The sequence below is a fragment of the Coregonus clupeaformis genome, chromosome 28, assembly GCF_020615455.1.
Source record: "Coregonus clupeaformis isolate EN_2021a chromosome 28, ASM2061545v1, whole genome shotgun sequence".
Taxonomy (NCBI): domain Eukaryota; kingdom Metazoa; phylum Chordata; class Actinopteri; order Salmoniformes; family Salmonidae; genus Coregonus; species Coregonus clupeaformis.
In genome coordinates, this window is record NC_059219.1 from 3,315,479 (window position 1) to 3,341,959 (window position 26,481).

Sequence of the window (26,481 nt, forward strand, 5' to 3'; positions counted from 1 at the left end):
TAAACCTTTGTCGTCAAATTATTGTATATAATCTCCCTCTCAAGATAAGCGCTATTATAATATTCAACAGGCCCACTGTGATACTTTTGCAATAACAAGATTGTCTAAAGAAAGTAGCACAAGTGTTTTTATTTAAAAAATGTTAACTGCACAAACATATATAAACCCCTTAGACAATCTTGTATTTCTCAAATCCTTGACTGAGAATTCATACAGAGGTGGCTTGCCACTGATGTGCTGACTCCGCTCCTGCATTAAGTAGGGCATGATTGCCTGGTCTTCTCATCCATCCTTGCTATACAATGGATAATAACATCATTTCACCATAGCCAAGTCCTTGAGCGAGTTCCTCTGTCTCTTGGCTTTGTAGCCAGGCCTCAGGAACTCAATCTTCCTCTTCTTGGCCTCGATCTTGTTCTTGTGTTTCTTCAGCTTCTTCCTGGCTGCGATGTCAGGGTTAGCCACCGCCTGAGAGATAAGGAGTAAAAGGTGAGATGCTTGGTATCCAACATTACCCTGCCATGATGATATAAATATACAATGAATATAAACATTTGCTTGAGGCAAAACGGTGTCTGCTGTTCTTCATGTATTGTATGGCTAGCTCAAAGCTTTCCCAGTTTGGCGCAGCAGCATGGCCCCATAGAGCAGGGTTCTCAAAGTGGGGTCCGCAGACGCAACATTTCACAATATTTTTAAAAATGTAAATGAATATTACTAACAGATTAAATGAATTTTGGCCAAGGAATCTGTGCAATAAATTCAGAGGGTGTAATACAATGTAATATTAATCTACAACTTCTCAACCCTGGGTAACATGGGCCTGGGAGGCTAACAGGGATATTGGTATCCACCAATGTTATATATTTCAACTTAATACTTATTGTATTCTCCCCACACACACTTTTCTTTTTTTTAAACAAGGATGGGCATCTTTTATGGGGTGGGGTTCACAAAAAAATCTGAAATCATGATGGGCCGCAGTTGCTCGCGGGTCTGCATACACAATGGGGGCCCCCCGGATGGTAAATCGATCATGATAACAAGTTTAGATAGCTGGCCGCCAAACTAACTTAGCAATCAAAACATATTTTTGCTGACATGGGCTAATTGACTGACTATCAGTGACTGACATAAGAGCAAAACTGCTGATGCACAACCAATTTTCGAAATTGCAACTTGTGTATTCTATTATTCTAACTCGCAACAGTAAATTGAGCCCCCGACTGATTTCCGCCAGTTGCGCATCCCTGCTGTAATTTGAGTTCCGCCAGTTGCGCATCCCTGCTGTAATTTAAGTTTTAAAAGTACGTTTTCTCTCTGCTACATGACAAAATCTGTAGAATTGCAGGAAATGAGCTTAAACTGCTAAATCTTCTCTCCGTGCCAAGAGGTGGGCCTTTAAAATGTTCCTTCCCAGGGCCCTAGACTTTGTTCGTCCAGCCATGTGCTGCCGAAGTCAGTTGAGAACCCCTGCCATAGAGTACATACCTGCATAGCCTTGTGTTTCTTGCGGTTGGCCCTCCTCTGTGAGGCATCCTTCTGGACGGCTGAGAAGGCCAGGGAGAAGATCTGCAGCCCCACCTGCTTTTTCAAAAGCTCTATCAGCTCCTGGGACAGGTTTTTCAGGGTGGGATCTGGGGAGTAAAACATACATGTAATTAGTGCTCTATTTAATTCTATCTCTGAGACAAACACCTACCGAGGGATCAGTCAGAAGAAAACAACTACACAGAGTTGTGTTGACATAGAATAACAAGAGAGCAGTCAGACAACAGGACAGCTACAATGAGCACAGTCGGAAAATGATCACACAAAACAGAGAGAAAACAAAGGCCAAAGAGCCTAGTGATGATTAGGATGATGAATTTGAGTAGTGGTGAAAGGGAGAGGATGTTGAGACAGTGTAGTGTTACCTTGATCCACGTAGCTGTTATTAAATGATGAGGACAGTACTACAGTATGTTACCTTGGTCTGCATAGGTGCTGTCCAGTTCTCTGTAGAGAGGGGCGATGATGGTGGTGAGGTAAGGACCCAGCCTGTCTTTACCAAGGTCCACAGCTATGGCCCCCAGGAACTTAAATACACATGTTCTCTATAGGAGGGAGAGCAAGGAGAAATAACAACAATACAACCGTTTATTGCTGATATTCATCAACTCACCATCTCACCAGCAGTAAATAAGCAGTGGTGTTGGGAAAAGATCTAAAAGGACCATGTATTGGGGTGTTTGTGTATACCTTGAGGGGTATCTTGGGCGTGTCTGCAGCTTCTCTCTTAGCCATTAGAGACAGCTTCTTCATCATCCACAGTAAGGATGGAGGACGATCATCCTTCTCATCCTCTTCCTCCTCTTCCTGTTTCTCTTCTTCATCCCCTTCCTCATCTTCTCCATCTTTCTCTCCTTCATCATTCTCCTTCATCTCTTCCTCCTCCCCTCCCTCCTCTACTTCCTGGGCAGGTGTGATTTCAGACTCAGGTGAGATCAGGTAGATCACTTTGGCGACGAACAGCAGGTTCTTGATCACCTGGGGAACGGCAGACGAGACGATCAAACCTGTCAATCGAACTACTGCCTGATGTGTGGCACCTCAGACTTAAATAGTCTGTTTGCATCAGCGTAATGTCGTCCTTACCTGTTCTCCTGTTGACGTGTCCAGGTACTTCGACTGGAGCTGGTGACAGAAAGACAGGACCAACTCTCTCATCTGGTGGAGGGAAGGAAGGAAAGTCAGTTAAAAGACACATAAATCAGTATAGCTAAACATCACTTGAATCAAACCCTTGTTTCCAATACAATGCATTCAATTATCTCATTGTTATTCAAACCAACAAAAGTTTCATGTCATTCTAGAAAGTTGTTCTCCCTGTTCTGTTTCATTCACTGATTAGTCCATCTTGGTGACATGTTTGATCTTGGTCACTCTCAGCAGGTCAAGTCATCGGTTTGCATCTTTGGCTAAGTGATGTTCAGCGCCGTCTCACCTTCTTGTCCAGGTTGGTGGTAAGGAATGTGGTCGCCACTGGTTCTGGTGTGGTGTTGTTGGCACTGCCCTTCTCTGTGGTCTCCTCTCTCCAGCGGGCAACCAGCTGGTCTGGCCGGTGGGCAGCAAACAGCTGACCAAACAGTTGAGAGGCGGTCAGCCACACCCAACAGTGAGGGTAGCGCAGGTGGGTCTCAACATGACCTGGTGGAGGGGGGAAACGTATTGCTCCGTTACACCAAGGGTAAGCCAGCAGTTTAGAGGATAAAATATTACATTCAATGATCGATGAATTGATCTAGATCTATAGTTCTAGACTTTATCGTCAACCCATAGAACAAGAGACATTTCAGGTGAAAACATGTAGGCACATGGGTTTAACCACACTGCTATACAGAGCAGGCAATAAGCTTAACGTACCACAGTACTGTAGGCCTAGTTATCTCACCACAGACAACTGAGATGTCTGAGGTGATTTTCAGAATGGGCCCATCTGATAGACACATGATGTTTGATCTACAACCACCGCTCCGACCATAGCAAATGGCAAGACAGCACAAACAAATGTGGGACCAGACTAGAGGTAGTAGTGTCTTACCCAGGATGTTGGTGAGTGTGTCTTGCGGCTTGCTGAGCTCCAGTAGGCTACAGTCCTTGGTGAGTTTGGTGACCAGGGTCAGGTAGCTGAACAGCAGTCTGTCTGCTGCTTTCTCATCCTGCTCCTCCTCAATCTGACAGACACACAGACATAGAGCAGCTGTTAGCACAGGTTATATAAAATAGTAATTAAAAGACGAATACCTACATCCTGCTTAGATAATGCTTTTGAAAGTATAACTTTTCACATTGTTTAGATCTTAAAAGTTTGATTTGTAAAATAGTTCATGTTCGACTCACGTCTTCAAAGTTGTCGGGGTGGATCTCTTTCTCGATGAGGGGTAGCAGGGCATCTAGACGACGGCCAAACTGAACCCCCTCTACCTCCACAAACAGCCCACACACCTGGGCCCCGAGACGACGCAGAGACACCTGGGGGTAGGGGTCAGAGGTTACAGCAGGAGAATATGGGGTGGATCTCAATAGTCTAAAGTGGATTTCTCTCCTTTCCATTATTTGCACTTTATCAGACATTTACATTGCTTTATTAGACGCGTAGAGAAAGCCAATTAAGACTAATGTGTGTGCGTGTGTCTGCATGTGTGTGTGTCCGTGCATCCATACCTTGTCTGCAGACAGCCAAGTGTTGACCAGGGTGAACAGGGTGTTCTGGTGTTCCTGGTCCAGTTGACTCAGCAGTGATTTGATGGCCACTGCGGCCATCTTCTTACAGCGAGCCGAGTCATCGTTCACCATGGCCAGAGCCATAGGGACAAAGAACAACCCACTGTGCTGCAGCAGCAGGTTCTAGGACAGAGACGAATCAGATACACACAGGAGTAGAATTAGGTTGTTCCAAAAGACTGATCTAATGTCAGTTTTGAGTTTATTCCCTCTAATGGTGAGAGTTTCTATAGTCAACTTCTAACAGGAGCAGTGGGTGTAGAACGCGAACAGAGTTACTGCGAGTCTAACTCAGGTATTTATGGGATGTGTGTGTCAGGAGGGTTGTCTTGGATACCTGAGGGAAGGTCTGGAAGATATAGGCCATCATCTCCAGAGCAGCCTCTCTTCCTGTGTCAAACTCATAGCTAACACACACAGAGAAAGAGAGAGAGAGAGAGAGAGAGAAAGAGAGATTTTAGTATCAAACAAGTCACAAACAATCGACTTACATATTAAATAACGAATCCCTTTAAACACACATATATCCTACCTGAGCTGGGCCACGATAAAGTCCAGATGTGATCTCAGTTTCTTCCCCAGAGGATAATCCAGGATATACTTCTGGTAAATCTACAGGTGAAAATAATAGAAACACTAAAATAAGAATCTAAAAATAATACAAATTGTTGCCTAAAGCACAGTTAAACCACTGTTTTATAATTCACCTTCAAAAATAAAATACAAACGGTAAAATACAGGTTTAAATATGAATATAAAAAGAAACACAAAACCGTACATGTCTGCACTGGACCCTGATCATGCCGTTCTGCCCGTTAACAGACAGCTTGGCAACTTTCTTCATCAGCTCCTCCATCTCTGGTACTACCAGCTTCCTGGACAGGATTGCCTGTAGGGGGAGATAGAGAGGATGCAGTACATATTACAGAGGAGGACAGAATAAGAATTTCATTATAAACTTTCATTATCATACATCTATATGTCTGGTTAAATAAAGGTATAAAAATGTTGGGGTCTGATGTATTAGCTGTAGCAATAAAGTATGGTCTCCAACTCCATCTCTCTCCTAGATTTGGAGGGCGTTAGCTACCTTTAACAGCCCGAAGGCTGTCGCCTGACGTGATTGGTCATAAATGTCCTCCTCAGCGTATCCCAGCAGCACTTGCAGCTGCGTCTCAGTTATCTTGTGTGTCTTCATGTTCTTTACTAGGATGGTAATGGACTGACAGAGAAAAGAAGGATCATTCAATTCATTTGATATAGCCACATTTCTGTCATTTCAAATCATTCAAACATACAATATGGCATGTTTTTGCATTGCGGAATGAATGTACTGTTGATATTATATTTAAGCAATAAGGCACCTTGGCAGTGTGTGCTCGGGGTGCCTTATTGCTATTATAAACTGGTTACCAACGTAATTAGAACAGTAAACAAGTCGTCATAGCCATGGTATATTTAAGCAATAAGGCACTAGGGGGTGTGGTATATGGCCAATATACCACGGCTAAGGGATGTTCTTAAGCACGACGCAACGCGGAGTGCCTGGATACAGCCCTTAGCCGTGGTATATTGGCCATATACCACAAACCCCCAAGGTGTCTTATTGCTATTATAAACTGGTTACCAACGTAATTAGAGCAGTCCAAATAAATGTTTTGTCATACGGTCTGATATACCATGGCTGTCACCCTATCAGCATTCAGGGCTCGAACCTCTCAGTTTATAATTAAACAATAAGGCCTGTGGGGGTTTGGTATATGGGCAATATACCACGGCTAAGGGCTGTTCTTAAGCGCCTGGATACAGCCTTTAGCCGTGGTATATTGGCCATATACCACAAACCCCTGAGGTGCCTTATTGCTATTATAAACTGGTTACCAACGTAATTCGATCAGTATAATGTCTCATACCACGGCTTTCAGTCAATCAGAATCCAGGGCTCAGAACAACCCGGTTTATAATTGATACTACACTGCTCAAAAAAATAAAGGGAACACTTAAACAACACAATGTAACTCCAAGTCAATCACACTTCTGTGAAATCAAACTGTCCACTTAGGAAGCAACACTGATTGACAATACATTTCACATGCTGTTGTGCAAATGGAATAGACAACAGGTGGAAATTATAGGCAATTAGCAAGACACCCCCAATAAAGGACTGGTTTTGCAGGTGGTGACCACAGACCACTTCTCAGTTCCTATGCTTCCTGGCTGATGTTTGGGTCACTTTTGAATGCTGGCGGTGCTTTCACTCTAGTGGTAGCATGAGACGGAGTCTACAACCCACACAAGTGGCTCAGGTAGTGCAGCTCATCCAGGATGGCACATCAATGCGAGCTGTGGCAAGAAGGTTTGCTCTGTCTGTCAGCGTAGTGTCCAGAGCATGGAGGCGCTACCAGGAGACAGGCCAGTACATCAGGAGACGTGGAGGAGGCCGTAGGAGGGCAACAACCCAGCAGCAGGACTGCTACCTCCGCCTTTGTGCAAGGAGGAGCACTGCCAGAGCCCTGCAAAATGACCTCCAGCAGGCCACAAATGTGCATGTGTCCGCTCAAACGGTCAGAAACAGACTCCATGAGGGTGGTATGAGGGCCCGATGTCCACAGGTGGGGGTTGTGCTTACAGCCCAACACCGTGCAGGACGTTTGGCATTTGCCAGAGAACACCAAGATTGGCAAATTCGCCACTGGCGCCATGTGCTCTTCACAGATGAAAGCAGGTTCACACTGAGCACATGACAGAGGTGACAGAGTCTGGAGACACCGTGGAGAACGTTCTGCTGCCTGCAACATCCTCCAGCATGATCGGTTTTGGCGGTGGGTCAGTCATGGTGTGGGGTGGCATTTATTTGGGGGGCCGCACAGCCCTCCATGTGCTCGCCAGAGGTAGCCTGACTGCCATTAGGTACCGAGATGAGATCCTCAGACCCCTTGTGAGACCATATGCTGGTGCGGTTGGCCCTGGGTTCCTCCTAATGCAAGACAATGCTAGACCTCATGTGGCTGGAGTGTGTCAGCAGTTCCTGCAAGAGGAAGGCATTGATGCTATGGACTGGCCCGCCCGTTCCCCAGACCTGAATCCAATTGAGCACATCTGGGACATCATGTCTCGCTCCATCCACCAACGCCACGTTGCACCACAGACTGTCCAGGGGTTGGCTGATGCTTTAGTCCAGGTCTGGGAGGAGATCCCTCAGGAGACCATCCGCCACCTCATCAGGAGCATGCCCAGGCGTTGTAGGGAGGTCATACAGGCATGTGGAGGCCACACACACTACTGAGCCTCATTTTGACTTGTTTTAAGGACATTACATCAAAGTTGGATCAGCCTGTAGTGTGGTTTTCCACTTTAATTTTGAGGGTGACTCCAAATCCAGACCTCCATGGGTTGATAAATTTGATTTCCATTGATCATTTATGTGTGATTTTGTTGTCAGCACATTCAACTATGTAAAGAAAAAAGTATTTAATGAGATTATTTCATTAATTTAGATCTAGGATGTGTTATTTTAGTGTTCCCTTTATTTTTTTGAGCAGTGTATATTAAATGTATTAATTCAACCATTTCCAGAATAGAAACAAACACTTGTGCTACCTTGAAGCAGTTCTGGACGAGTTGGAAGTTCTCTCCGCGGGCAGCGCCAGCCTTGGAGTAGTCTTTGAGCAGGACAAACAGCTGCTTAGTGAGCTGGCCTGCACTCTGCTCTACAGCTGGCAGGGGGAACCGCAACAGGAATGTAAAGGCTAAGAGAGCCTCTGTTATCACCTGGAGGCACGGAGAGAGAGATAGACACTCAGATACAGACACACACACTTCTCTAGACATACACACAGAGAGATCAACACGTATACACACTCCTCAACATGCACGCACACACACACTACTGACCTTGACGTGCATGGAGTTGAGACAGTCTAGTAGCAGAGCAAAGAAGGGATCCAGCATCTCAAGAGCAGAGGCCTCAGAGGAGTTCACCTTGGACTTCTTCAGACTCATATGGAGCAGCTAGACAGAGACAGAGTGACAACAGTCAACCAACATTCAACTGACCACAGATGAATGAACAGTAAACCACTATTCAGCCATTGGTTACCATCTGTTCTCGGGACTGTTCGTTGTCTATGTTAATGCCTGCTTGCCGCAAAACAACATTTTATCTTCTAGTCAATCTGTGTGAAAGCCTGTGAGAACGTTTCTGAAAGTTTTAGGAGGGTAGCTAGGTTGGTTTACCCTGAGTCCAGTGTCCACTAGGATGTGCATGTTGGTGCGGCTGCTGACGGGGGCTTTCAGTCCCCCTCTCTTTGGGGTGGGGGGCAAGAGGAGACAGCTGGGAGGGGGCAGGCGAGGGTCCGGGGGGGCCTGGGGCTTTTTGTCCCTACACACAAACAATAAAGACACGCTGTCAAATATTTGCGTGAGAGACTCAGTGAGTGAGTGAGAGACAGAGCAAGGAAAAGTGAGCATGCATGCAGTGTGTGCATACTTGTTCCTCTTGGTGACGAGGGGCAGACTCTCTGAGACCAGGCCGTGGCTGAGCAGTAGTATAGCCTGATGGTCCATGGCCTGGTTCACCAGTAGCCCTGACACTATCCTCTTCAACACTGCATGGGCACGACGGGCTGTCTTCAGATTGGCTGTGTTCTCCAGGATCTATAGAGAGAGAGAGAGAGAGAGAGAGAGAGAGAGAGAGAAATAAAGTCACATACACAGTTAGCAGGGGACATCAATAGATGACTTTGCAATCTAAGGAATTACAGTCATGTATAAGTGATACTTACATCTTTCATTGGCAGTATGAGTTGTATGACTCTGTCCTTGCCAGAGTACTGGCCCAGGAACTCATAGGAGTCCATACTCTTACTGTGGCGAGCCTCCATCAGCTTAGAGACTATCCCCTTCACCTCCTTCTCCTCAGCCACTGCACCAAACAGCTCGTTGTTGAAGATCTACAGGAGAGGGGTGGAACAATGGTGGATGTATGAGATGTGTGAAAGGAGAGCTGGCAAGACAAGTTTGTGTATCAAAATGGATTATGCACATGGACACACACACACGGACACACACACATATGGGCACAAACACACACGGACACACACACGCACACACATAAACACAAATGTAAATGTATAGGCTAGAATAGTTACATCTATTAGCAGGCCCATGCAGTGGTCCAGGTCTCCAGGTTTCAGTATAGGAACGAGGTGAGACAGGAGCTGGTACACTGTGAATGTCAACACATGGACCTGAGGGAGGGAGAGAGAGAGAGAGAGAGAGAGAGAGAGAGAGAGAGAGAGAGAGAGAGTCAGTGGATCAAAACAAAGTCATATCATTTGGAATAATTCACTTAATGATTGAATACATTTACAGACAGAAATGGAGTCTCAGTCTCAAAAACATTCACAGTCGCTAGTGAAAGTCTACACAATCAATAAAAAATGTAAAAAGGGATTACATTTGATTTTCTTTCTACCGATCTACACAACCTTCTCCACATTTATGAAGTGAAATAACTTTTGTTTAAATGAACGTCTTCATTGCGTATATCGTCACACCCCGGAGTTAATACTTGGTGGAAGCACCTTTGGCAGCCATTAAAAGTGTGAATAATTTTTGAATAAGATTCTACCAACTTTTCACAACTCTTAAGGCAACATCCATCCATTTTCAAACACATTTAAGTTAGAACTGAGACCGGACCACTCAACACCTATAGAAAAGCCATTCTGGTGTATCTTTAGCATAAACATGTGTGTAATTGTCCCCCTTTTTAGACTTTCACTAGGCACTGTAAATGTGGTCTTTGGGCTGTGTCCCAAATAGCACCCTTTTCCCTTTGTCGTGCACTACTTTTGACCAGGGGCCATTTGGAACGCAGGCCTAGGCCTCGTGCCCAAGGTCTGAGACGAGGGCTCTGGTCCATCTGTAATAAAAGACAGAGGATCCTATTCAGCTGTAGTGTTTACCTGGTAGCCCTTAACCAGAATGGACTTCATCTCCTTTAGTAGGTACTGCAAGTATTTGACCCCCAGAGTCTCGATTATCTTAATCAGGGTGTTACGAGCCACGTCTCTGATCTCCTGGAAACGATTCCTCAGCAGCACACACATCTTCATCAGGATGCTGTCAACACACACAGTGTTTATTATATACTGCACACACCCACACTCCCAGGAGACACCGACACACACGATACACCCACATTTACAGGGTGTACCACATTAAATGTTTACATGAACTGGGTGTACATACCCAGGCAGGTTGACGTCCATGACGGTCGTGGGTAGTGTCTGCATCAGTTTGACCATGGCGAAGGCTATAGGAACTCTGGCCACCTCCTCCTCCTTCACATCCTTAGACTTTACTGCCTTGCACTCCTCGTCTCGCTTCACCTACACACAATGATGTCATCACTCTGCGACAATACTAAAACATGCATTGGTGACATATTCCAAAAGATCACCGACAGCAAGTACAACTGGCGTATGTGTACCTTGGCGGTGAGACACTTGTGTAGCCTGGGCAGCACAGCATTTTGAACAGTGGCATGGATAGAGGTGATCAGAGCCTCCAGCTCTGCTTTGTTCTGGGGTAATCCACTGGGAGCTGCAGGGGCTGTAGCGGAGGGGGTCGGCTTCTTCACCGGAACAGTTTTAGGCTCCGCTGTAGATTCTGTGGCATTCGTTTCCATAGCAACACCCTCAACGGTCTCAGCAGCGTCCGTTTCCATAGTAACAACCTTGGCTGTTTCTATGGTGGTTGTTTTCGTGTCGCTGTTGATGGTTTCAGTTTCCATGGCTTCCTCGGTGTCACTCTCCTCTGATTCGACAGCTGCCACCTCCTCTTCCTCATCACCTTCTTCATCAACGACGGTGCTCACAACTAAACAGAAAGAGGCAACATCAATCAAGATATCAAACACTTGGTATGGAAATGATATTCTACTTCATTGGGACCTCTTGGTCACCGGTGCCCAGTCTGTCCACTCACCCTCTTTGGCCCTGATCTTAGCTGCCTCCATTTCTCTCTCCAGAGTGTCATGGTCAAAGTGGAACGCCTCCAGAACAGTCACCAATAGACTGTGGATGGATACAGGTATGAGACAACAATACTACTGCAAAACAAACATATATATCACCCACTGATACACACAGACACAGACAGTACCTACCTGACAGCCAGTTTCTGTTCAGCCTGTCCAGTGTGCAGTATGTGAACAAAGTGTTTAAGGTAGTAGAGGTATTTAGACCAGGTCAGTCTCCTACACACAGCTCCTACCACTTCTACTGAGGCTGACGTCATACCCTCATTCTGCAGGACAGAGAGAGAAACACACAGGTTACACACACACTTACACACACCAGAATGAAGGATAACATTTGTCAGTGTGTTGTGTAACTAACCTTGAGCATCTTCTCGTCGAAGAGGGCAGTCATGGCGTAGGGCATGATAAAGTTCTGGAGGGAACGTGATGACATCACAACCGTACCCTCCGTCAGCTGCTTGGCGAACTTCCTCAGAGCGCGACCTCTACGATGGATCTGAGAGAGACAAAACATTAAGCACTGGGCTGAACACGATGCTTCCTGACTCATATGAAGAGCGTCGGCTATATGGCTACAATCCAAGTTGCCCCATACCAGGCTAACCAGTGTTAGCATTTTCCTATGTTCCGATATCTATACTAGCATACGCTGCTGCTACTCTCTGTTTATTATCTATGCATAGTCACTGTAATAACTCTACCTACATGTACATATTACCTCAATTACCTCGACTAACCGGTGCCCCCGCACATTGACTCTGTACCGGTACCCCCTGTATATAGCCTCGCTATTGTTATTTTTACCGCTGCTCTTTAATTATTTGTTACTTTTACTTCGTATTATTTTATATTGCATTTCTTTGTGATTTTTTTTGGTATTCTTTCTTAAAACTGCATTGTTGGTTAAGGGCTTATAAGCAAGCATTTCACTGTAAGGTCTACACCTGTTGTATTCGGCGCATGTGACAAATAACATTTGATTTGAATTGATACCACTTAGAATGCATGCCCAATACGTTGCTTCAACCCATGTAGTATGCTGGTGTGAATATTGGAACAGTGGCTGAAGTCTTACCTGGATGTGCTTCATGTGTTCAAAGAAGTCCGACTCAGGGTCGTTGTAGTCGGTGAGCTGCACCAGATCTCTGAAGTCTCTACGGGTGGGGAAGGTCTTCACCAGACACGCCAGCACTGTGGTGTAGCCATGCTGCACACTCTGACAACGCAGGAGAGACACACTGGACCCAAGTTCACTTTAGTGTGTGTGTGTGTGTGTGTGTGTGTGTGTGTGTGTGTGTATTCTGTGATGTACGTGTGTGTGTGTGTGTGTGTGCTAACCTCAGTCTTGCTCCTCAGTCCTTTCCTGACAGCGTCCAGTATGGTGTACTGTACTATCTCCTTGTACTCCTCCTCTCCACGGCCCACTGCAGCCAGACGTGTAAGGACAGCAGACAGACACAAGGTGGCGTTGTCTGCCAGGGACATGTCTCCAATCTACAACACAGGAAGGAAGAAAGTTGAATTAATTAATGGACAAATTACATTACTGTTAATATTCCTTGAATGGGAAATTATATCCACAGCTCATCAAATAAATGAAGAGCAAAAACCACAGACGTGCACGGATACATGTTAAGCACTTTGTGACACAAATGTTTTGTCAAAATCTACATATAATTTAATTTATTGATTCATAAGTGAATAGGACATCTAAAATAAGAGGAGAGCAATCCAAAATACTACCAAAGTCGATGCAATAGTCAAGAGATCCACCCATCTGTAGTGTCTGATCTCTCCTGTGTGTTTGTGATGTGTGTGTTGGTCTCACCTCGAAGGAGGCGAAGCAGTTGTGCATGATGGTGTAGATGAAGTTCATGTCCAGCGTGTCCATGTCGTTGATCCTCCTGGTGGCCTCCTGGAAGGCTGTGAGACGCACGTCAAAGTAGACCTCGTCCAGGTGACGACTGTCAAACGCATTCAACTAGAGGGAGAGAAAGGGGCAATGATTATACATCGCTGTGTATGATGCACATAGGTTGTCTGTGCCTGTGTGTATTTGTGTGTGCGTTTGAATGTTGTGTGTGGTTTTTCGAGCCCTACCTTAGCAGCTGTATCTGTGATGTACTTCAGTCCACTATCCAGGTCTGCCAGAGTCTGTTGGGAGACAGAAACACAGGTAAACACTCTGCCATTCAGATCACATTCATATGGACCACTAGATATGAGTAGTGGGAAGCATGTAGGGGCCCGGCTTCCGCAGCTAAAGATGTGACAATGAGTGAGCACAACAGCACAAACAGATCTGGAATCAGGCTATGGGGGCTTGAGGTCCTACCTGGAAGAGGGAGGTGAGGGCCTGTCTGGGCAGCTTGTTATGGAGGATGGAGAACAGTCTACTGATAGGCTTGAGGAAGGAGGAGGGATCAGAACACTGTCTCAGCAGGTTCTGGACTGTAGCCAGGATGTCAATCTCTGTCTCCTGAAACACAAGGGAAGGGAAATACATTTACATTTGAGTCATTTAGCAGACGCTCTTATCCAGAGCGACTTACAGTAGTGAGTGCATACATTTTCGTACAGGTCCCCCGTGGGAATCGAACCCACAACCCTGGCGTTGCAAGCGCTATGCTCTACCAACTGAGCTACACAGGAAATACACATGAGTGTAACACTATAACATAAAACCTACCACAATGCAAGGCAATGACAGGATAGATCAATAATGAGTGGGAGCTCATATAACACACATCATGGTATAACATATAACACAACTTTAACATGGCGCAAGCTAGCATACTTCGAACAATCCAATACAGCACGAACACACACAAACAAATAACCATAACACAGACATAACATATCACTAGAACAGTAACATAACAGTAACATGTTGTTGTACCTGTGGGTTGCGGGCCTTCTGGAGGTATGGCAGCAGCAGACTGATGAGCACTGAGCTCTGGTCCTTATCACTCACAAACCTGCTGATCCTGGAGAGGAGGGAGATCATCACATTAGCCTCTAGAAACCATCATCATCATCAACACCATACAACAACCTTAAACCTGAGAAGGAGAACTGTGATAAGATCCCAAAGAGCAGAGGGTAGAGTACGCCATCTATGAATGGGCCTGATCAGTTGCATTAGAGATATATGACTGTCTACAACAGGGCTCTCCAACCCTGCTCCAGGAGAGCTACCGTCTTGTAGGTTTTCGATCCAATAATAATCTAGCGCATCTGATTCTAATAATTAGCTGGTTAATAAGCTGAGTCAGGTTAGTAAGCAACTGGGGTTGGAGAGAAAGCCTACAGGAGGGTAGCTCTCCAGGAACAGGGTTGGAGCCCAGGTCTACAATGATCACTTAAAATCAACACAGCACAGGAGTCATCACCCTTCATAAAGGATGCAGAAGGATGTGAGGACCGAAGGACTTACTTTGAGAGGATGTTGAGCTCCTTGGCCACCTGGGATCTAAACTTCTTCTTCTTGAGCCTGTCAGAGTTGCGTACGATGCCACTGAGGTACTGTAGCAGGGTGGAGATGTGGGGCAGGAGCAGCCTGGCACCCTGGGTCAGATGCTCTGAACAACACAAACAAACCATTCATTTCACCACTATTATCAATTTGCATGCTTTGTATTTGCTAATATTTCAAGTTTTTTGTGTTTAAAAAAACAAACAAAGTTTTATTACAAACGTTAAACTTTGTGGATAATACCCATTTTGCATTTGCTTATACCTACTAGGGCCCATAGTTTTTCCATGTAACCTGATGAGGAAAAACTCTGGTCCCTAGTTATACTGTTTAGAATTTACTTTTATTAGTAGCATTTGCATATTCTAGCAGTGGCCCTGTAAGCATTGCATTTGCGTATTCTATCTTTTTTCCAGCGGCCTCACCTTCAGAAATGTAAGCTCCCTCTGGTGGCTGGGGGAACACACTGCCGTTAACGCTCAGCTCCGCCTCCTCACCCTCCGTAACCAGAAGGTCCTTCGTGGTCACCAAGGACTCGGCGATGTCCATCACCATGGCAACAGTCTGGGTAGAGACGTTCTTGGCGGAGAGCAGGGCGAACACGTTGAGGAGGACGTCACACTCCGGGTGACCAGACTGCTGCTTGGCCAGGAGGGGGAAGTACCTGAGAGAAGAGGAGAGAAGAAGAGGAAAGAAGGTGGTCATTTTCAGGCAGGTTTCATCTGTCACCTGCCAGTGGGTCATTGCAAATTCCTCCTAGTTCCCCACTGTAAACTGGACTGTTGCCAGAAACATTCTCCCATTAATTTACTGATCTCATTGTGAAAAGACTTAGCCTTAGTGTAGCTGAACTCTCAACACAAAGACTGTTTGTTAAGCTTACCTGGCGTTCTTGCTCCAGACGTGGATGAGTTTGAGGAGGGGGGTGGGGGAGTAGGGGCTCTCTGTGGGCAGACGGCAGACCTGGGGCCAGACGATAGCCTGGAAGACAGCGTCTAGCTCGTCTGGGGTGAAGCTGTACGAGTCGAAGCCATCAAAGAAGTCCTGGATCCTCAGGACCCCCAGGCGCCTCAGGTTCTTCAGAGGAGCGATACAGCCTGCCTTTAACTGGGCAGAGAGAGGGAAAAAAAACATTTAGGAGTTATCTTTAAAACCTGTATCTATTTTTAGCCTTCCTTTCGGCTGCAAAGAGTAGTGAAAATACAAGTGGTGAGAAAACAACTTTTAGGAGTTACTGACTTGTCCTAAAAGCTAATGTCTGTGTGCAGTATCATACATGAACATCAAAATGCTTTATACATGCTCACACCTGCAACTGCCAGGGCAGGCTTCTCTGAGCCTCCTGTTCTAGTATAGGTCTTAGAGGGCCAGCTGCGGCATACTGCCACAATGGCTACACTGCAGCTCCTGACCAAGACCAGAGTTACTGACTTGAAACTTTACTAAACGTTTTTCTCAAGAGAGACCAGGAGCTTATTATCAAGCTTCTCAGAGTGCTGATCTAGAATCAGGTCGCCCCCTGTCCATATAATCGTATTAATTGTGATCTAAAATGCAAAACTGATAGTAAATCAGCACTCGTACTCTGAGATGCTTGATACATACTGCCCTTGGTCCAACACAGAATACACAGCAGGTTTCTCAAGACTAAGCCTATGTGAGACAGTGAGACCCTCCGGCTGTGTATATACCTGTTCTCTCTGGTTGAGGATGGTGGAGATGGAGGCGGTGACACACAGTAGGATCTGCAGCACCTTGGGCAGGTGTGTGTGGATGAGGTGGCCCAGTTTACTGATGACTGTGTTGACTATGTTCAGCAGGCTGTGCTGCCTCCCCAGAGGAAGGACGGCAGAGGAGTCTGTCTCTGCTATCGCCTTGTCTACTGCAGCTAAACACAGACCTGGAGAGGAGGGGAGAGAGAGAGAGAGGAAAAAAGAGAGAGAAAGAAGAGTTCTAAGTGTTCATACAGTGGAGAAAAAAAGTATTTAGTCAGCCACCAATTGTGCAAGTTCTCCCACTTAAAAAGATGAGAGAGGCCTGTAATTTTCATCATAGGTACACGTCAACTATGACAGACAAAATTAGAATTTTTTCTCTCCAGAAAATCACATTGTAGGATTTTTAATGAATTTATTTGCAAATTATGGTGGAAAATAAGTATTTGGTCAATAACAAAAGTTTCTCCATACTTAGTTATATACCCTTTGTTGGCAATGACACAGGTCAAACGTTTTCTGTAAGTCATCACAAGGTTTTCACACACTGTTGCTGGTATTTTGGCCCATTCCTCCATGCAGATCTCCTCTAGAGCAGTGATGTTTTGGGGCTGTCGCTGGGCAACACAGACTTTCAACTCCCTCCAAAGATTTTCTATGGGGTTGAGACCTGGAGACTGGCTAGGCCACTCCAGGACCTTGAAATGCTTCTTACGAAGCCACTCCTTCATTGCCCGGGCGGTGTGTTTGGGATCATTGTCATGTTGAAAGACCCAGCCACGTTTCATCTTCAATGCCCTTGCTGATGGAAGGAGGTTTTCACTCAAAATCTCACGATACATGGCCCCATTCATTCTTTCCTTTACACGGATCAGTCGTCCTGGTCCCTTTGCAGAAAGACAGCCCCAAAGCATGATGATTCCACCCCCATGCTTCACAGTAGGTATGGTGTTCTTTGGATGCAACTCAGCATTCTTTGTCCTCCAAACACGACGAGTTGAGTTTTTACCAAAAAGTTATATTTTGGTTTCATCTGACCATATGACATTCTCCCAATCCTCTTCTGGATCATCCAAATGCACTCTAGCAAACTTCAGACGGGCCTGGACATGTACTGGCTTAAGCAGGAAGACACGTCTGGCACTGCAGGATTTGAGTCCCTGGCGGCGTAGTGTGTTACTGATGGTAGGCTTTGTTACTTTGGTCCCAGCTCTCTGCAGGTCATTCACTAGGTCCCCCCGTGTGGTTCTGGGATTTTTGCTCACCGTTTTTGTGATCATTTTGACCCCACGGGGTGAGATCTTGCGTGGAGCCCCAGATCGAGGGAGATTATCAGTGGTCTTGTATGTCTTCCATTTCCTAATAATTGCTCCCACAGTTGATTTCTTCTAACCAAGCTGCTTACCTATTGCAGATTCAGTCTTCCCAGCCTGGTGCAGGTCTACAATTTTGTTTCTGGTGTCCTTTGACAGCTCTTTGGTCTTGGCCATAGTGGAGTTTGGAGTGTGACTGTTTGAGGTTGTGGACAGGTGTCAAACAGGTGCCATTAATACAGGTAACGAATGGAGGACAGAGGAGCCTCTTAAAGAAGAAGTTACAGGTCTGTGAGAGCCAGAAATCTTGATTGTTTGTAGGTGACCAAATACTTATTTTCCACCATAATTTGAAAATAAATTCATTAAAAATCCTACAATGTGATTTCCTGGATTTTTTCCCCTCAATTTGTCTGTCATAGTTGACGTGTACCTATGATGAAAATTACAGGCCTCTCATCTTTTTAAGTGGGAGAACTTGCACAATTGGTGGCTGACTAAATACTTTTTTCCCCCACTGTATGTCCTACTTTTAAAGCAAACACAAGTCCACACACACACAACTAGGCTGAAGCTACAATATAATGGCAGAATAGACCAATGAGTCAGAGAGCAACAGAACCATACAGTGAGGAATAAGATGAGAAGCACTCCACTCCCATACAGGTTGTACATCACATGGCAGAGGGCACCCTACCTTGTCCGTGGTGGCAGACGGGCTCCAGCAGGAGGTCAATGAACATGCCCAGCTCCTCAGACTGGCATCCTGCCAGGAACCTCAGCACGATGGAGGAACGCTGCACAGCGCCAGACTTGCCCTGGAACTTACTGCCGGTCTTACTGCGCATCCGGCCAAACAGAACCCTACAGAGGTAAGGTTAGAGGAGAGGGAGGATGGGTTGGTTATATTGGAGTAGTAAAGGTGACGCACAAATAGGCCACAAGTTTAAGTTCACATGAAGACGTGACACACACACACACATGAAAATCACACACCTCATAAGCAGTGGGATAAGCTGGGCCCTGTGTGAGGCGTCCACCACGGCTTTCTCCTCCGAGACGTTGAAGTGAACAATCTCATCCTTGAAGTATTTGTCATCCAGCAGCCTCTCCAGATTCTCCCTGAACACAACAGTCAACACATCAGTCAAAGACGTTCAATAGCGCAGGCCTTTAGGTCCAGAAGCACAGGACATTTCAGATACAAAAAAAGACATCAGATGAAGACATTTCATTCCTATATCACAGGACACATCAAACACAGAAATACATTGTATCAAATGGCCTGGCACGAGATATTGAATCAAGATATATTAGCAACTCTATACGCCTATTGGCCTGTACAGCTTCAAAGAAGCACCAGAGCAATGTTGTTGACAGGGTCTACACTACACAGAGTCTCCAGGGTGATTCTGCGAACTAGGTCAGTGGTACATTATGGGAAATTAAATAACAGAAGAGCACTACTCCTATTTCCTTCCATCATACTGTTTGCAGTGCTGTTAGATGGGAAATGGTTAGTTTAATAAGGGAAGTTAATAGAGGAACTCCTGTCAGATCTGTGGTTCTGGGTGGAGGTTAACATTCCTGCTCGGTGGAACCTGAGAGGGTCAGTGATGTCTCTGATCTCTATCAGTACTGGTAACAATGACTCCCATTGAGAGACCGGGAGTCCATAACTAACAGTTATTCCAGTATATTTTACTCCAATCATCTGAACAAAAATGTTAAATGGTCATCCTGGAAAGTACGTTTTATGCCTGGCACACTGTAAAAGGACTGAATGTATGTTAAAACAAGAGATAAGATGAGAGGTTGCGCGACAGTGTCGTTCGGAAATAAGCCAGAGAGCAAACTTACTTGTAGGGGAGGACGTTGGGGTCTTTGTAGGTCAGAACACACTCCAACGCTGCCCTCTGGATCTGCTGGTCCTGGTGACACAGCAACTGAACAGAGACACACAGTCACACACTGATAGGAGTACACTGACGGAGACTACCTACTGTTTAGGTAGATAGGCTGTTAACGGGTCAGATGAGTAAGTTTAATGGAGTATTCAGTCAATGCAGGCTAAATAGGCATATAGTATGACTGGTGAGAACAGCTGAGAGTAAATTGATGATGATAGGTGAGATGGGTAAGTTTACCTGAGTATACAGCTCATTGAGGCTATTCTCCAGGTACAGAGAGCGAGGGTTGGTGAACTTGGCAAACACCTTCAGGTGAGCGATGAGTTGCCTGTGGAAAGAAATTAAATGTCTTTAGAAAATGCTATATTTGCTTTTTTTTTTTCTAATGAAATAATACAACTGAGGTATTGTGAAACAAAAATAAATGTTTTATTTACAAAATCTTCAACGTGATCATCTCTTACTTGGCTGCTGCTCTTTTTGGTGGCATCTTCCTCTCTGGTCTAGCCTCCTCCTCCTCTTCCTCCCTGTCCTCCTCTTCCTCTCCCGCCATGCTAGCCTCCATGGCAGCAGGACTGCTCCTCTTCCTCAGGTCCTGAGTAGGAGCTACCAGTAGGTCAGCTGGGTAAAACTCATTCCTGCCAATCATGAGAGGGGAGGGGCATAGGGTCAGTTAAGACAGTGGACAATGAGGCTCATTCTCAAAAACCTTTCCTAGATTTATTGCATCTTGTCTCCTCCTCCTCAAAATGAAAAGATCAGAGGTTCCTCTCTGTATGAGGGCAGTGTAGTGTGTAAGGCTGCAGTATCTAGTCATGTGTAGGGTATAGCATAGGACTAACCTGATGAATCGTAGCATCAGTGGACTGAGCTCCCTACTGCGTGGTTCTACACGGTCAGGGACCAGAGCCATGGCCCTCCACAGCAGGCCCCTGAAGTTAGTGAAGTCTGTCCTCTCGCTGGGGTCAGAGGTCATCTTCAGACGCTGCAGGAACAGCACCCCCACGTCCCCGCTCTCGATGACATCACAGCCCGGCTCCCCTTGCAGCTCCGAGCCTCCATCTTCGCATTCTTCATCATCGTCACCTTCACGCAGCTCTTTTTCTGTTAGACAGAAAATGTACTTTATAGTTTTATCCGTCAACACAAATAGCTCATCACAGTGTTTAAAAAAACAGATCACACATGAGCACACACTCACCAGCAAGACCTGCCACCAACTCCAGCTGCTCATGGTAGACCTTCCAGAAGTCTTTGTTTTCCATTCCTCTGGCATGGGTCCTGGAGAGAGAGACAACACAAGGAAGAGATTAAATGTGTTACTTGGGGTTAAAACGTCATAGAGTATAATACTTTAGCTTTGTTGTGTGTTTTGTGTACTTACACTATGAGTTCAATGACTGGATCCCACAGGGGTTTGAAGTTGATGAACAGCATGGAAATAAGATAGCGTAGAGGCACCTGCAAATGGAAGATGCAGAACTTAACCATCCACTATGATAATCAAACATGAATCGATGTTCTAAATCTACGTTCTAGGTTCCAAATCTAAGTTCTATGTTCTGGGTACCTGTTGGAAGGTCCCTTGTTGCCCCTGGGGTAGTGATCTCTGCACCAGGTCGTGTCTGAGCTTCCTGAGGTGCAGCAGCTTCTCTCTGTAGTCCTGCACTGAGGCAGGGACCAACTCAGCCTGAAAACACACTGCAAACACAGGCTGGATCTCCACACTCTCCTCACCCTGAGAACACAGAGAATCAAGTTCAAACGTGTTATTATTGTCCATTTAGGCTGAAATGGAAAGTTCTCTCAATTATCTTCTGCCATGCTAATGAATTCAATTAACTTGAACAAATAAAGTCAGAATTATCCATTTACAAGACATCATTTGATTGTTCTGTACCAACCTCTGACGGTTTGAGCTCTGCCTCAAAGTGGGTCAGAATCCTCAGAGTCAGCAAGCGGATCTGAGGGAGGAAGCATGGTGGAGTTATTTCACAGTTGAATCACAACTAATAAAAGCACCCAAAATAATTACATCTAAACAAATAATTAAATATACTTCCATACTTTGGAGCTGTTGGAGGAGAGGTTGACGTGCAGCATCTGGTGCAGGTCGAGCAGTGCACTGTGGGATAGGTGCTCGGAGCAGCCGTTGACTGACAGCCGGGTGTAGTAGAGGTCTCCTAGCAACAGAGCCGACATGTCTGTAGGGAACTTCCTGTGACACACAAAAACACAGGAAGTTGATCAGGGTCAAAGTCCACTAATTACTAGAACAAAACCAGTTTCCAGATTATATAGCCAAACATTCATGGCACTAAAAAACCCACACAGATTTACTGTACCAATCCAAAGCTTTATCTCTCGTCACAGCAGTTATTCACACTAAATGGAACTACTCTCCAAGAGTTTGTGATATTTCTCCACTCTACTTACTGCATGATGGTCTTGACCCGCTCCACTGGCACCAGGGAGAGCACCTCAGCAGATCCATTCAGACTGAGCAGAGAGCTGAGGGCCTGCCTGGCCACAAACAGACCACCTGGATGGAGAGAGGACAGAAAAAGGGAGAGATCTTTATTGTTCCAGCTCGTGGGTTACTACTGGAGGGATGGTTAGGAGTTAGAACAAATGTGCATTGAATGGAACACAAGGTTATTCTGTATATCAGATAAGAGCAAACAAGGGCAGTACATACCTTTTCCGAGCGCTTCACTCTCCACATTCAGTAGCAGGCGATTGATGAGGGCGGTCAGACTGGGAACGACACTCCCTGCTGCCAGCGGTCTGAGATGGGGCAGGAGGACCAGGGCTGCCCAGGGCAGGGACAGGTCAGTGATGGTATGGTTCTGGTCCTGGGGTAGGCTGATCAGCGAGAGGATCAACTCTGGTACTGACACCTTCTCTGTCCCATCACCTGGCTCCTTACTGGGGGTATTTCCGGTGAAGACCAGGGGGTAGATCTCGAAGGCCATGGAGCCGTCTGTAGGGGGCGGGGCTTTGGCCAGGATGAGACTGACCAGCACCTCCAGGGCAGAGTGACGAGACACAGAGTCTACACTGGAGAACAACCCCTCTAGGTACTGTAGCAAGCTGGGCAGGAAGAACTGGAGACAGAGAGAGAAGAGGGAGGGAGGGGTGAGGATAGATGGAGAGAGAGAGGGAGGGAGAGAGATGAAGGGAAAGGCAGAAAAGAGGAGAGAGAGGGAGAAAGAAAGATGAAAGGAGTGTCAGAACGGAGAGAGAGAGATTATGTTAATCTATGTCCTGTGAAGGGAGCTTACTCTTTTGGAGTCAGCTAGAATGAAATTGCCTGGTGTATTGTTGATGAGATTACTTGATGTACCTGTTCAAACCGTTTCATGGTGAACATCTCCTTAGTGAACTCCAGTATCAGGTCCTGGTCCATCCCACTGCTGAACACCATTTTGACCGTGTCCTGTGTGACTATGTTTGGTAGTGAGACATTCTCCCCCAGCAGTAGAGAGGAGATGATCTGGAGCACTAGTCTACAGCAGGGTCCTGGGAGGGCTGGGGTCTGGAGCAACTCATGAACTGTCTACAGAGGCACAGAGAAGAACAAAAACATCAGAGGAATCTATACATAATATGACACTAACAGTCAGATTTGAACCCAAACTGGGTTCAGGCAAAAGACACATTTCTGTGATCTGAAAATCAAATGGACACAACGTATTCTTTATTTTTATTTTTATATATACAGTATAAACGGAGACGGTCAAATACATACAGACACACACAGCCTCTGAATACAGAACATACTCTATGCTTATTCTTACTATTACTTATTCATGTCGCACAGATAAATGGTGACCGCGGGCCATACCTGACAGACAGTGTCTGGCTTGGTGATCTTGTCTCCGTTGCGGTGTCCCACCAGGGTGTGGAGGATGAAGAGCAGACGCTCCAAGTGCTCGGAGGCCTGACCCTCCTCCTGCTCATCAACAACATCTGTCTTATTCAGGTTCCGTAGGACCTCACTCACACACGTCTAGAGAAAGACAACAACAGGATTTAGACACGGGACACGCCCTCAGTCACAGTTAAACAGCCCTGGACCAGGATAATGAACAGTATCACTCAAACAGTCCGACAGAGACATGACAATAACCTATCTGTCACACAGACTTTGAGACAGACAAGACAACCCATCATTCAGCCACACAGACCTACAAAGAGTTAACATTGGCACTATGCGGATCCAGCTGAGGTAAAAATACTCCCTAACCTGTAGAGACTCCCACAGAACCAGGAAGTGCTCTTTTTCTACGTGATTGGCTGCTGCCTGGGCCATTTGATCCAGTGCGTCTCTGACAGCATCCCAGGGTAGAGAGACTTCCTGGTCAGCGCTTGGTCCTAGCTTCCTCAGAGCTACTGGGAGGGTCTGGAGGAGAGAAGGAGGATACAACAGAAAAGGGGTGTGAATGAAAGATCTGTCATAAATAATATAAGATCAACTGAATATACATGCATTAGACTCCACTTTGTTAACCTTTTTCTCAGAGTCTAATCTTTTATTTCCTACTGTATAACCTAATGAACTCACCGTGCCAGCGCAGGAGTGGAACATGTTGCGGACTCCTTTACACATCTCAAACAGCAGCTGTCCCACCCCCTCTGCCTTCCCAGGGTGCTCCTCCAGGTCTAGGAACATGTGGTTGAGAAGGGCGTCAAGGTCTGGCACCTGGGGGGTATAAATGCAATTTATTCAATCTATTCAATTAGATCTGATTTCGTCACCACTGGATGTCAACTAGGCATGACCACAACACACCTTTCTCATCAGAAAAGAAAAACTCTCTGCCGCAAACTTTCGTATGTGTTCCTTCTTGTGCGCCAACAGTGTGCTGTACAAGCTGTAGGGGGGAAGGAGAGATAATTAAACACTGATGTAATCTATACATATATGCCATAGATAGGAAACAATAACAACAATAATGTTAGAGCTTCTAGCACCATCTGTCTACTCCTACTGCAGCCAGGTAGGCCTAAGGCCCAGTCTCACCTGTACATTTTGGTCATGTCCTTGACCATGAGTCTCCAGAGGTACTTGTAGAGGTAGGAGAGGCAGGTGAAGGCCCACTCCAGTATCTCTGTGTCCTGGGTCTCCAGGAGAGAGGTTATGAGGACGAAGAAGTCAGGGAAGTGGGGGTAGAAATCCATCTGGAGGTCCCTAGCCAGCTGGACCACCAGGCTGATGGCGAAGGGAGACAAAAGTCATGATTTGCAGGGCACACACACTGCAAGCAACAATGTTGCCAATGAATAACAAACATTACTTTCATTTCCACATGACATGTGTGCATTCTTTACCGGCAGATTTTGAAACATATTCTACAGAAAATGTCCTATTGAATTTGTACCATCCTCCTCAGCCTCACACTGTAACCTCAGGTACACACACACACACACAGTAAATTCAAGTACACACACAAACACAGTAATCTCAGGTACACACACACACAGTCATCTCAGGTACACACACACACACAGACAGTCATCTCAGGTACACACACACAGTAATCTCAGGTACACACACACACAGTAATCTCAGGTACACACACACACAGTAATCTCAGGTACACACACACACACACAGTAATCTCAGGTACACACACAGTAATCTCAGGTACACACACACACACTGTAACCTCAGGTACACACACACACACTGTAATCTCAGGTACACACACACACAGTAATCTCAGGTACACACACACACACTGTAATCTCAGGTACGTACTCCAGTAGCGGCTGGCAGGCCAGGCTGTTCTTGGTACTGAGGTGAGTCTTCAGGCTCTCCACTATAGACCTCTGATGGAACACCAGAAGGTTGAAGGACTGGCTCTTGTTGGACACCTCCCTCAGGAAGGTGGCTGAGGAACAGAGAAATGTGTTTCAGATTAGTCACTGGGTTCTGCTCATAGGGACATGTTTGTAAGCTTGACAAGGAAATCTATTGGGCCAGATGTGATAGTAGTAGTGAAGCTCCTTGGTGTGATGAGTTATGTACTCACTGAAATGCTCAGTCAAATTCAGGTCCCTCCATTTTGTTAGTCCTTCTGAAAAGTAGGTGTCTATCTCCTACAACAGAAAACAGTGTTACATGCCATGGAATGATATTAACAACGGAAAAAACATCATTTTGAACAAATGTCACAGAGAATACATACCTCATCATAACTCCCAGTTCTGTCAATGCGATGGATGACATCGATATTGACATTGGCAAGCCTTTCAGCAAACGTGAGAAACTGTAAAGCAAACGATCAAGAGTTAACAGTAGCTACTACAGTGAGCGATACAGTAATGAAATGACTTGCTAGCTAGGCTACATATAATTTGTAACATATCCAAGCAGCTACGCTTGTTGGTTATTTCAACGTAGCGTAGTAATAGGAAAACATGTTTAATTTCAAGCTGTTCAGACATTATGAAAACCAGGAATAACAGATAGCTATGCATATTAACATTTTTTTTTTTTTTTCAATGTAATAGCTTAGCAGTCGTCGCTAGCTGGCTATGCTAACAACTGTGCTGCACAACCACAAGTTCCCAAAAGCAACACTCACCCTGAAAGTGTTCTCAGATTTATGATACGACGACTTGGATTTTATCTTCATTTTTGACCTGTCTCTTTTTCTGATATATGTATAAAAATAATGTAATCCACGATTCAAAGTATGAAAACAACAATTAATAGGCTAAATGTGTTTACACCCATGCCCGGTGG

The 26,481-nt window shown here is 45.6% G+C and overlaps 1 protein-coding gene and 1 non-coding gene across 2 annotated transcripts; both read right to left on the minus strand.

Moving 5' to 3' along the window:
• Positions 1–109: 109 nt before the first annotated feature.
• On the minus strand, positions 110–26,481 carry LOC121543640 (small subunit processome component 20 homolog). Its single transcript, XM_045208480.1, has 58 exons — positions 26,321–26,481; positions 25,922–26,002; positions 25,766–25,832; positions 25,492–25,624; positions 24,754–24,942; positions 24,523–24,604; positions 24,295–24,432; positions 23,977–24,132; positions 23,575–23,739; positions 23,074–23,286; positions 22,426–22,834; positions 22,164–22,269; positions 21,795–21,945; positions 21,632–21,691; positions 21,298–21,465; positions 21,112–21,188; positions 20,929–21,008; positions 20,570–20,831; positions 20,192–20,365; positions 19,965–20,055; positions 19,678–19,763; positions 18,814–18,939; positions 18,515–18,681; positions 16,481–16,689; positions 15,673–15,896; positions 15,215–15,453; positions 14,751–14,895; positions 14,214–14,301; positions 13,650–13,793; positions 13,415–13,468; positions 13,143–13,295; positions 12,653–12,808; positions 12,390–12,530; positions 11,673–11,810; positions 11,441–11,580; positions 11,260–11,348; positions 10,763–11,151; positions 10,522–10,661; positions 10,236–10,392; positions 9,417–9,515; positions 9,051–9,218; positions 8,756–8,922; positions 8,503–8,647; positions 8,161–8,277; positions 7,867–8,037; positions 5,357–5,488; positions 5,045–5,155; positions 4,799–4,878; positions 4,604–4,673; positions 4,207–4,389; positions 3,883–4,014; positions 3,584–3,716; positions 2,987–3,189; positions 2,638–2,709; positions 2,242–2,529; positions 1,970–2,096; positions 1,492–1,637; positions 110–468 (listed from the first exon to the last, which is right to left on the minus strand). Exons 1-58 carry the CDS (start codon positions 26,369–26,371, stop codon positions 316–318), a joined length of 8,535 nt encoding a protein of 2,844 aa, XP_045064415.1. The 5' UTR covers positions 26,372–26,481; the 3' UTR covers positions 110–315.
• LOC121543995 lies at positions 3,345–3,472 on the minus strand. Its single transcript, XR_005996060.1, has one exon. It is a non-coding gene; the product is annotated as a small nucleolar RNA ACA64 (small nucleolar RNA).